Here is an 11,129-nt window from a genome sequence, read left to right on the forward strand (position 1 = left end):
TCATTCTTGGGAGTGGGAAGGCACCCCGGCGCACGCCGGGTGCTGGCTGCCAGGAGGAGGAGGGTTGGCTTAGCTGCCAATGCCATGGCGTAGGGTGGCGCCGAAGGTTCTCTGTTACGACCAATGTGCAGATCGAAATGACTGAGTATGGATGATCGAGAATGCACGTATTTATATGCGTCAGATGGGACAGGTCGGGGGGGGGGGGGGGGGGGGGGGGGGGGGGGAGGGCACGGCCCCATCGGACTTCCATGTAGTCCCCCGTTGCTTGTTTGCAATTCCTCAGTCTCTTTAAAACATCTGGTTCCTTATTTGGAATAAAAGAAACAGCTAACATCACTGCATTAAAAGAAAGACTAATTTGTGTGACTCAGCTTTATAAGCAAGCATCATAAACTTCCCCTTAGTACTTACCTATTTCAAGTATCTTAAACACGCATTTACACAGAGTTGACAGAAAATTTGGGTTCAAAAGATCAAGTTACAATGAATATGTAGATGATGAGGAACGCCAGATTCTGGACTTGCAGGCCGATGCGTAGCTGCAACAGCGCAGGTTGGAGCTCGGGATCAACGGTGTTAGGCGTGGCTGGAAGGGAACCCGGCGTCGGCAGCCAGGACTAGGAGGAGGATGGTGGTGCGGGTCAGCTTATTGGCTGCCATGGCAGAGAATAGGGTGTTGAAGAGTGTTACGATCGACGGATTGAGGTGCTGGGTGTGCACGTATTTATAAGCACTGTGCCACTGTCCAATTACTCCCTCCATCCATAATATAAGACATTTTTGCAAGCTCGGAATAGTAGATGACTAAGCAAGATTAGAGTTACAGTAGAAAAGGCAGCATCAGGCGGTGCGCGTAAATCTAGACTAAGCAAGATCATGTGACAGCACTTTTTGGCTATTTCTATTGGGAGCTCATCCACTAGTGTGTCGCCTGCCTCTGGCTTTGAAGTAATGTATTTCTGAAATTTTGAACATAATTATTCTTTTTCATAAAAGTAATTGCTTTTTGACGAACAAAATTTGTAAAGACTCAAACATTTTTTGAAAAAAGGAACAAAACTGAAAACAAGTACATTTTTCGAAACTACAACAAAAAATTTGAACATTCTCTGAAAAACAGGAAAAAATGGAAAACACGAACATTTTCCAAAAATATGAACAAGTTTTTCAAAACGCAAACATTTTATGAAATTCCCCAAACATTTTTAAATTTTGTGAAAAAAGACCATGGTATTTTTGGAATTTGGGAACAAATTTTGGAAACATGAACATATTTTTTGAAAAACATGAACATTATATGAAATTGCCAAAAAAATGAATTGGCGAAGAAAAATTGAAAATATTAACAATTTTGAATTTGCGAACAAAATTTAAAAACAGGAACATTTTTTGGAAAACACGAATATTTTATGAAATTCTCCAAAATTTTATTGAATCCGCGAACAAAATATGGAAATACGGACATATTTGAACTCATGAACTAATTTTGAAAACTCGAACCTTTTCTGTAATTGACGAACATTTTTTGAAATTTTTAAAAAACTTCAAATTTTGGAATATTTTAAATTTCTTTGAATTTCCGAACATTTTTTTGAAAATAAGTGAACAAATTCGGGAGTACTATACCTTTTCGAAATTTCAGTACAAAATTTGAAAACAAAAACATTTTTTCTGGAAAAGTGAACATTTTTTAAAGATCGCAAACATTTTTGGAAATTTATGAAAAATTCTTTGAAAAAGGGAAAAATAAATTCGAAAATAACAATGAGAAATGAAAGAAAATAAAAAAAAAGGAAAGAAAAGAAACAGAAAAAGGAAGAAAAGCGAAAAAGGGGAGAAAAGAAAGGGAAAGAAACAGGAAAAAAGAAAAAGAAAAAGAAAAAAACGAAAAAGCAAGAGGAAAAACAAGGGGGGGACGGTTTGGGAACCTCCTAGAAGGTTCCAAAACCGTAAATCGCTAGAACATTCAACGGGCCCGCCCATCCCCGAGCGATCTTCGAACTAAACGTGCGTCATCCCGACAACTCGCCGCCAGGGAAAATATCTAGTGATACCATTCATGGGATGATACGCTGCTCCAGGGATGCATGGTACGTCAGATCTGAAATAAAGGGACAGGATCAAGTCACTGATGCATTTACACATGGGCCCTTGGAACATTTGCACTTTGCCCCTAGAAACTAGCATGTCTTTGCAGAAATTGCCTTAGACAGTACCGTTGGTTCTTTCCCTGGACCTAAGCAAGTACGTCGATCTCCATCTGAGCTTGCACTTTTAAATCCAGAAAAAAAGAATCAAGTCAAGAAACTGAAACTTCCATAGATAATTAGATCATTTACATGTTAAACACTAGCACTAGTACTAGGGCGACAACATGCTAAATCCAGCTGAATTACATGGCCACCAAGGCTAGTTACAGATTCAGCCTGAGCACAATTACAGAATTAGATCCAAAACTAACCATGACAATTCCCAATACTAGAACGAACCACCTACATGATAAAATCAAGAATTAGAACCTAAAACAGCCTTTCGAAAACAACCCAATCTTCTTCACCCTAGACCATTTAAAATAAATGAACCAATTCATTTGTGTACTTGTATCGAGAGATCTCCTGGGGTCCACATGATGGGCACACACACATGAGTAACCTGGTTTTAAGAACTCACCACACCAACCCTGTTTTAAGGATTCGGTACTAACCGTGTTCCTGTTACCTAGAAAATGCAGAATTAACCGTAAGTTCTTATCAACAAACAACCAAACTTCCACAGGTTTTCTGTAAATGAGAGGCATATAAGAAGAGTAACAAACCTTAGGTGATTCAGTTAGCCCAAAGTAAGCTTTCCATTTCTGTGACACAATCGGTACAACAGAAAATTCAGATGCCACTAGACCAGCAGCCCACAAGCCATATAAAAAACATGTACTCCACCATCCCTGTGTATGAAGAAGAAATCACTAACAGAAGAAAGATTACTGACAGAATCTACATCATACCACATGTTTCACATGAAATTTAAATAGTCATATGGTGTCAGCTACATTCTATCAACTTGAAACTGCAAACTAAGTTTGAACTAGATCCCAGTACTTGGAATAACTCTAGCCTCAACTTGTGTGTGGAACATCTCCAGAGACACATGATCTCAAGAAGCACACAATGTTAGTTCTATTACCACCGTACAACATTAAATATGAGAAATCTGCAAACACTTTTGTCATGCCAAATAACCTGCATATATGTCGCATCATCTAATTCTCCTGGTCGATTTTGCTGTTTCTTGACTTATAAGAACATGTAAAAGGAAATCATTTGTTGAACTAGAAAACCATGACATGTTCACTTACGCTAGGCTGTACGTGTAGTTTTCAACCACTGTATGTAAGAAACATTCTAGAAAACTTTATAAGGAAGATTGTGTGTATCTACAATTCAGATAGACATGTTATTGTTAGGAGAGGAAGTGGCAGTCAACATTATAACACTGATAGACATTCTTCTAGTTCTTCAGAGATTAAACTACTTATACATATCTCTGCTCCAAACTAACTTTACCATCTATTGAGACTGAATTGTGAGATGATTTTTTATAACTCAGTGCTACATTGTGGACAGCAATTGACAAGCCAATCTTTTATTCTAAAAACAAGATGTCTCGACGGACACTGAGATTAAAGGATGAACTAACCATATCCCATATGTGTTGCATTCCGTGGGCAATCATGGCGTACAACTCTGATTGGTCCAGAACTGCTAATGCACGCAACATCGCAGTTGGAGGAGGCAGATCCTGCTGCAGCCTGCAGACAAATTGACCTGTACTGCTACAGCTGCCATGTCCAATCGCCGTCGGTGCCAGCGTGACATGCGCCATGGTATACCACTGGACTGGCTCGGATAGGAACCCCTCGAACGACACCGACTCCCGCAGCGCCGATATCCAGTCCTAAAACCAAAGAATCAAATCAGAAATACGGAAGAGAAAGGAGGCGCTGCCTCTTAGCCAGTCGCCATTGGGCAGGGTCTTCGGCTCGCGCGACTTGGTCGGCTTCAGCGGCGACCAACAGTGGAGGGGGCACGCACCATGGTGGCCGGCGGCGGTAGGACATGACCTAGGCGGCGGCGGTGGGGAAACAAGCCGTATCGACAAGAACGGCCGAACAGAACAGAGGGATATCAGCCTGTTTGGTAAACACTTGGACAGAGGAATGGGAGTTTGTACAAGGATGTTTATGGAGGAATTAGTCATGGGAAGTAGATTTTTACTCTCATTTCCTTGTTTGGTATACGGTGACGATTGACGTGGGATAAAACTCTGTTCATGAATTAACAGGATACCCCTGGGAAGAAATAGGTGGGAATTGGCTTCCTCAACTCCCATTCCTTCCCACTTAAACTCTCATGCCCTCTAATCAAACAGTGGACTTTTAATCTCCTCACCCTTCAACTCCCATTCCACATCTTGAATTCCCCCGAATCAAACACGCTGTAGTCGCCGAATTTCGAAATAGTCCAGGGTGTCTCGTGCATAATTTCCAACACGAACTGAGCTACTCAATCATGCGCCTCCAGTCCAGATCCAACGGCCCACATGATCCGGTATCAGCGTATCATACCACGCACGGTATCACCAGATATGCACTCCTCGCCGCCACGAGCGGCAAATAGGGATTTACATGCCCCATCGCTACACGATTTTACCAGGGACGCTTTGAGTTAACTGGGCCTTCCAATTTCTGTGCGTCCTTCACGCAAGGCTATGCTAGGGTATCCCTCAAAAAGAAAAAAGGCTATGCTAGGGTAGCTGCAGGCACATAGTCGCGCCCTTATTTCATCCCCACATTGCCCAGTTAGGAATAAAAAAGGTACAACATAAACGACACATAACTATAAAAAATCCAGGCACTGGCACCTTGCAACAATACGATACACAATCTTCTTTGAATCGGATTCAGTAGAACACGGCGCAAAAGTAGGCGACAAATTTCCACCGGTCAAGTAACGCAGGGGAAAAAAGGTGTATCGGCCATTTGCCGATAAATAGGTTAACCATCTCATGCCGACTATGATCTGTTTGTTTGCTCTTGGTTTCCAGCCCTCATTGCCGAAAAATGAGGCGTGGTTATTGTGGTCTTTATTTGTGAGAGCCTACACAGAAAAACTGCTCCCATCATCATCATTTACAGCAGAGAAAAAGAACTCCTACAGCAGCATGGTCGTCGGGTCCTCGAGGTAGCCCTTGAATGCCTTTAGCCATTCCGCACCCATGGCACCTGCAAAACGGGAGAGTGGCCGGTAATCAACAGAAAACCTTCGTCACAGATGCATAGGAATGAGAAGCATCGTCCACTGGTTCAGAGTCGGCAAGAAAGAAAAACGTACCATCGATGACCCGGTGGTCGCAGCTTAGCGTGGCTGACATGAAGGATCCGATTTCGTACTGGCCCTCAGCCGCCCCGGGGATTACCCTCTTCTCAGCTGCTCCGGAAAAAATCCAACCGCGTGGTAAGTAACAGAGTAAGTAGTATAACCGAGGGGTTTCGGTATGGATCCCCAACTATTAGGCAGCATATTACCAGAGCCGATGGCCAAGATTGCCGACTGGGGAGGGTTTACGATGGCGCAGAATTGCTTGATTCCGAAAGGGCCTCCCAGATTAGAGACGGTGAAAGTGCCACCCTGCAAAGCATAGCATCAAAATTATCAAGGACGGATACTATTGAATACTCTTGCATTCTAGATATATATATATATATATTCCGGTATATACCTCATAATCTTCTGGTTTTAGACTGTTATCCTTTGCTCTTGAAGCCAACTGCTTCACCTCATCAGCAATAGTGGCCAAGCCTTTCTTGTCAGCGTCCTGTATAAACAATACAGGTCAAAGGAGCAGATGATATGAAGAATAGCACGGTGAACTTAGTACCGAGTCGAGCAACCCACCCTAACTACTGGAACGAACAAACCGTGCTCAGTCTGTACAGCAACATTAATGTTCACGTTGTGATACCTGCATGGGAAACAGATGAAATACATCACGTTCTGACTAATGAAAATGAAGCTCCAATCTTAATTGACCTGCTGTCCATATCTTACTGGCGAATAAAATCATTCATCCAGGAACTGTTACAGGCAGGAACCTTACGAAGAGCCAATGCTGCAGCCTGCATATTAAACAGCAATCAATTCAATACTGTAGTGTAGAGGTACACAAAGCAACTGAAAATTGTGTGAAGAACCCAAGATAAACTTATTCAGATAACATTTCCGATCGCTCAAGTAAACACATTGCCTAAAGATAAAAAGGAGCATCAGAAACCACCATACGTCAAAACTTACCTTAATAACAAGATCATTAATAGATATCTTCTTCCCACCAGATGCATCCTGCATCGGGTTCAACTCACTCCGCAATCTAGAATAAAACAAAATAATGGATGGATCTTCCATGTCAGAAGCAAAATAATGGTGCAGGCAAAAGATAGGGCTGATTACCCCAAACAATGATTGAGCAAATTATCCATCTAGTTCACGGAAAATGGGTAATGTGTAAGATAAATTATTAAATGTACGAACGATGTCCATACTTGATAAGTTTGTCAACACGGCTATCAACTGTCAGATAGTAGTGAGGGATAGTCTGCTTAGATTGCAGCAGGCGGTTTGCAGTAACCTGAGGAAAGCAAAATTAGATGCCGTCAATTGCAGTAGAGCATAACATAAGCGACACGTACATTTGAAGAACTCCATAGCATTGATTTTACCTTCCGTATTTGTGTATTTGGAAGATCCACATAACCTAGTCCTGGAGCTGCTGCAGCTTCCTTCTTCGAACCCTTGGCTGCAGAAGCTTCATCAAGCATAAGCATAACATTATCAGTTGACTGAACCCTTCTACTTGCATAACTGAATGGATACATTTTTATGCAGATTAAACACTTTAAATACACCTTTTCTACCATCCACTAATTATCCTACAAATGAGAGTGGCGGTGAGTAAAAAAATGGTGGCGGAGAAAAGGTGAGAAATTCCATGACTAACACAGTTCATGACTAATCATGCTCAGTATTTGGACTCAATGACTTTTGTTCGCACTGGCAAGGACAAAAATAGACAGAAGAGAGCATACACAAGTAATCCTCAATGTCTGCCTTCAAAATACGCCCATCTGGACCAGTACCTTTTAAGCTTGAAAGCGGTACCTGTTTGGGGCACAATTCTGAAGGTCAGAAACTGCATTTCTTATGGACAGTCAGGATATCTGAAATGTAAGGGCTTACATTGTTGTCTTCCGCCAACTTTCTGGCAACAGGACTGGAGAATAAGCGATCCCCTGACTGAGAAGATTCTTCAGTCTTTGTAGCTGTTGGCTCGGGGGCCTTGGAAACCTCTTTCTTCTCTTCTTTTGGTTCCACAGGCTCAGATTGGGGTTTTGATTCAGCTGGAGCTGCAGCTGAAGACGAAGCCTTGTAATCCTTAAATTTCTCAATATCACCCTCCTCTTCCACAGTTATGGCAATAATCTAGTTCACAAAAAAAAATTGTGGTCATTAGTCCAACAACTATGTTAAGAGACAGTGGCAAAAAGAAGCGTCTCCTATGCATCAGGATATAGCATATATGTACCTCGCCAACTTTAATCTCTTTTGTGCCATCTCCACAAACAATCTTAGCAAGATAGCCTTCCTCCATGCATTCCATCTCCACGGTAGCTTTATCCTAGTCAACACACATGTCCTTGACAATTAGCAAGCGGGCACAGGTTGTGCCCTGGGTGTACATGACAAGAAACAAAACTTACGGTTTCCACTTCACAAAGAACTTCACCAGGTGAAACTTTGTCTCCTTCCTTCTTCACCCACCTTGCAATATTTCCCTACAGGCCATTAAAAAGTTCTTTACACCACATAGACAATCGAAGAAACACATGCACGTTGGTCATGCTTTATGTTTTATCTGTTAGTACTTTACATTTATTTCCAATTTTAGTAAATTACCTCGGTCATGGTAGGAGAAAGAGAAGGCATCCCGACTGCCTCATGCGGTGGCAAATCTGAAATGGTATATAACTTTGTTAAAAATGTAATATGAAGATATCAACTTGTATGTATCATCTTATAATTCAAATCTGGAAACAATTTTAATACACAGATAGCTTGACAAGAGAGAGTGGTACCTGCCCCACTTGAAAAATGTCTGGCCGAAACTACCTGTCCACTGAAAATAGCAACAGACATTCAAAACATGGTTACAGCTATGATGAACTAGCATAGAATATATGGATGTGGAAATTCAGGAAAAAGACAAACGAGAGTGCATACCATGAGAACAAGCTATTGACCCCAGTAGCAGCAATTGGCATCCGTTTGGAGCTGTAGCTTCCCCTTGCTTCTCGTGATGATACCTGCGAAAATAATAGATGGGACAGCCCACTGAAGTCAGAATACACAACTAGGCTCCAATTAAATAAGTAGGATTATAATCACAACTGCATAACCTTGAAGGTATGGAGATCTTTTTCAGACTGCCTGTCTAGGAAAATGCTCGACCTTCCAACCTTTTTCCCATACTCCCCATGAACACTAGAACTTGAGACAGCTGCAGCAGGGCAAGACCGACTATTTTTAATGATAAGCAAGCCAGTAAGTGAGGAAATTGTCGTTCCACACACAAAAACCAAAACAATGTGTTGCAAAGGTTCGTATTAGGAGATAACCGATATACACTAGAGTTTCCTTTTAGAAGAACTAGTGGCCATTCAAATAGCAACACAGTTAATTGTATTTTCATTGCTGACATCTCAGTTGTTCAAACATAAGAGGACGAAATGAGCAGTCACTTCATATTGAATTTAAAGGCTAGAAGGTTTGTTAAGCAGTAACTCTGTTTTAGAGGTGTAGGCCCTGCCTCTTTCAAATCTTAGGAAGAAAATTTCATCAGATTGCACCCCACTACTGTCAGAGGGGGAGCTTGCCATGGCTGATATACCATACAAGGATTTCATAATTAAACCCCGAACCCTACTCCAGCACCAAATATGTAGTAGGCTGGTAGGGTCCTGAATCACAGGCATAAATCAGCTGCATCCTTGTGCAGCACTGAGGTGAAACACTTCCATGCCATGGGTACTTGGCTGACAAAGCATTGGAACATACATTGGGACTTGGGCAGGACACTAGTTTCAGTTTTCTCAAAAAACAGCTAGCTTATCAAGATGCCGCGGGAATACAGACAGAGGAGCACGTACCGTCTTCTTTTGCAGCGGCGACAGAGAAGTGCCGAGCGATGCTCCCGCGCTCGCAGTCCAGGACGCCGTGCACTCTTCGCAGCTGCGCAATTGAAACGCGTGCAACCATTATTAGCACATGAAAACGAGCCAGGGATTAACGGCTCCAAGAAAAATCACACGATTGCATCGTTCGCATCAACCAAAACCTATGTATGGTCTACATCTGAGGCTTCTCTCCCCAGCGCTAAAAAAAAAAATCAGAACACCGCCGTGTCCAGATTAATCTGTTCCAGTCGACCCTGTTGATCCACAGCCACACATCTCTACTCAGAATAACCTATCCACATTAATTCTCCACAATCCAGGTCGCTGAGAGGGGAATGCATGAGCGGGGTGTGTGTGATCATCAATCTGCCATAGGCGGCCGCAGGGGGCAGCCAGCGAGCGAACCCACGGCCCCCGCCAACGTCGCCGTCCGATTCTATCCATCGTCCCCGAGGCAGGACCGGATCCGATCGGATCAGGTGGGAGCCATGGGGGATTGGGGTCAGGGACAGACCACCGGGCCACGAATTCGTCCGACAAACTGGGGGGCGCTGCGGCGACGGCACGGGGATGGAGGGGAGAGGGGGTACCTTGCGGGAGTGGCGGAGGAGGAGCGCCATGGCGGCGGCGCCGGCGCCGGCGACTGCGCGGCGGGGATCGGTGGGGAGAGGGGGAGAGATTCGCAGATGGAATCGAGCGTGGAGGCGAGGGAGGAGGCGGTTGGTGCGCGGTCAGGAGGGCGCCCCTGCTCCTTTTCTCTGGCTTGTCTATTTTATTTATTACTTATTTATAAAGGGTGCATTTTGTTATTTTGCCACCTGAATAAAATGATGCTGGCTGCTATTCATGGCATTGCCACCTCATCGAATTGAAAAATAGCAAGATGGGAACACTGTTTTATTTCGCTTGATGTATGTTTATCGTTGAAGTGCCAGCTTTTTTTATGCAAAGAAAACATTGTGTGTCTGCTATGTGCCTTCTTGGTGTCCAAACGGCGTTGAAATGAAAAGGCGTGGGTGCTTATTCTTTTCGGAATGTTTGACTGGTCTCATAGGATTATTTGATTTTACAAGTCCACCAACCAACGGGTTCGCTTGAGGTTGTTTTCTGGTAATGGTTCCAAAGGCTGGTACGTGTTTTTCTTTGATGATTGATGTTGACGTGACCCAAGAGAACTTGAAGTAGACTTCTCTTACCTTGATAACCATATCATTCATGTCTGGTGTTCAAATGGCTAAATAAAACACCTTAAAATGCTATAGAAGAAGGAAGCAAAGCGTTGACCCATACAACACGTGGACGCTAGCTAGAAGGAAATGGAAAGTCTAATTATGCCCTATGATGCATCCGTGTACACAAGAAGACAAAGTATTTTTCTTTATTATCTTCCAATCAGTTTGCGCTTTGGATAGCTTAAATACAATACATGTTCTGGGAGCATATAAGCAACATCAAAATCACATCATGTGCAATGTTTTCTTTATCAAATCAGTAGCCCAACCCATTTCAATATATGTGAATGTTTTTTGCTACCCGCGTCGATCTGTGATGAGTTAACTTGACTCATGCGACAATACTGTTGAGGTGTGGAGAATGGTAAAAGGAAAATGACGTGGTTAAGTTGGGACAAGATGAGGTTGGCTAAGTGCAAATGCGGGATGAGATTTCGTAACTTGAGAGTTTTTAACCAAGCATTGCTAGCTAATCAGGCTTGGCGCTTACTAGATACCATTGAACGCTTGTGTGCTCGTTTACATCTGGTAAAAAAAATATTCTAATGATAATCTCTTGAGTATTGTCTTTCCGGGAAATTTTTTGCTTGTGTGGAAGGAAATAGTTCATG

General features: G+C 42.8%; 2 protein-coding genes across 5 annotated transcripts; both read right to left on the reverse strand.

Annotated features, from left to right (window-relative positions):
* Positions 1–2,302: 2,302 nt before the first annotated feature.
* Positions 2,303–4,173, reverse strand: LOC120967956 (Holliday junction resolvase MOC1, chloroplastic-like). The gene is made up of 4 exons (XM_040394290.1): positions 4,092–4,173; positions 3,697–3,954; positions 2,819–2,944; positions 2,303–2,721 (listed from the first exon to the last, which is right to left on the reverse strand). Exons 1-4 carry the CDS (start codon positions 4,092–4,094, stop codon positions 2,689–2,691), a joined length of 420 nt encoding a protein of 139 aa, XP_040250224.1. The 5' UTR covers positions 4,095–4,173; the 3' UTR covers positions 2,303–2,688.
* Positions 4,174–4,874: 701 nt separating this feature from the next.
* On the reverse strand, positions 4,875–10,086 carry LOC109766151 (dihydrolipoyllysine-residue acetyltransferase component 2 of pyruvate dehydrogenase complex, mitochondrial). 4 transcript variants are annotated; one of them, XM_020324918.4, is made up of 19 exons: positions 9,877–10,086; positions 9,260–9,341; positions 8,510–8,610; positions 8,334–8,416; positions 8,189–8,229; positions 8,010–8,065; positions 7,814–7,888; positions 7,639–7,731; positions 7,293–7,535; positions 7,142–7,214; positions 6,776–6,861; positions 6,599–6,684; positions 6,351–6,426; positions 6,108–6,175; positions 5,955–6,021; positions 5,779–5,874; positions 5,585–5,687; positions 5,391–5,486; positions 4,875–5,281 (listed from the first exon to the last, which is right to left on the reverse strand). In XM_020324918.4, the coding sequence occupies exons 1-19, from the start codon at positions 9,904–9,906 to the stop codon at positions 5,211–5,213; spliced, it is 1,626 nt and encodes a 541-aa protein (XP_020180507.1). In that variant the 5' UTR covers positions 9,907–10,086; the 3' UTR covers positions 4,875–5,210. The 4 variants fall into 4 exon arrangements, with proteins under 4 accessions (XP_020180507.1, XP_040252477.1, XP_020180509.1 ...); XM_040396543.3 differs by having other exon boundaries at positions 6,776–6,852; positions 7,193–7,214; positions 9,877–10,069; XM_020324920.4 differs by having other exon boundaries at positions 7,193–7,214; positions 9,877–10,069.
* Positions 10,087–11,129: the final 1,043 nt, after the last annotated feature.

The sequence above is a fragment of the Aegilops tauschii genome, chromosome 7, assembly GCF_002575655.3.
Source record: "Aegilops tauschii subsp. strangulata cultivar AL8/78 chromosome 7, Aet v6.0, whole genome shotgun sequence".
Classification (NCBI taxonomy): domain Eukaryota; kingdom Viridiplantae; phylum Streptophyta; class Magnoliopsida; order Poales; family Poaceae; genus Aegilops; species Aegilops tauschii.

What these genes read in the sequence shown, in the direction of transcription:
- LOC120967956 (XM_040394290.1), bottom strand. An exon ending in TGCAACACATATGGGATATG is followed by an intron (nt 2,945 to 3,696) that starts GTTAGTTCATCC and finishes CTTCATACACAG; the next exon opens with GGATGGTGGAGTACATGTTT. An exon ending in GGCTAACTGAATCACCTAAG is followed by an intron (nt 2,722 to 2,818) that starts GTTTGTTACTCT and finishes TGCATTTTCTAG; the next exon opens with GTAACAGGAACACGGTTAGT.
- LOC109766151 (XM_020324918.4), bottom strand. Translation starts at nt 9,906, where the DNA reads ATGGCGCTCCTCCTCCGCCACTCCCGCAAG. An exon ending in AATCTTGGCCATCGGCTCTG is followed by an intron (nt 5,487 to 5,584) that starts GTAATATGCTGC and finishes TTTCCGGAGCAG; the next exon opens with CTGAGAAGAGGGTAATCCCC. An exon ending in CGACCACCGGGTCATCGATG is followed by an intron (nt 5,282 to 5,390) that starts GTACGTTTTTCT and finishes CCCGTTTTGCAG; the next exon opens with GTGCCATGGGTGCGGAATGG.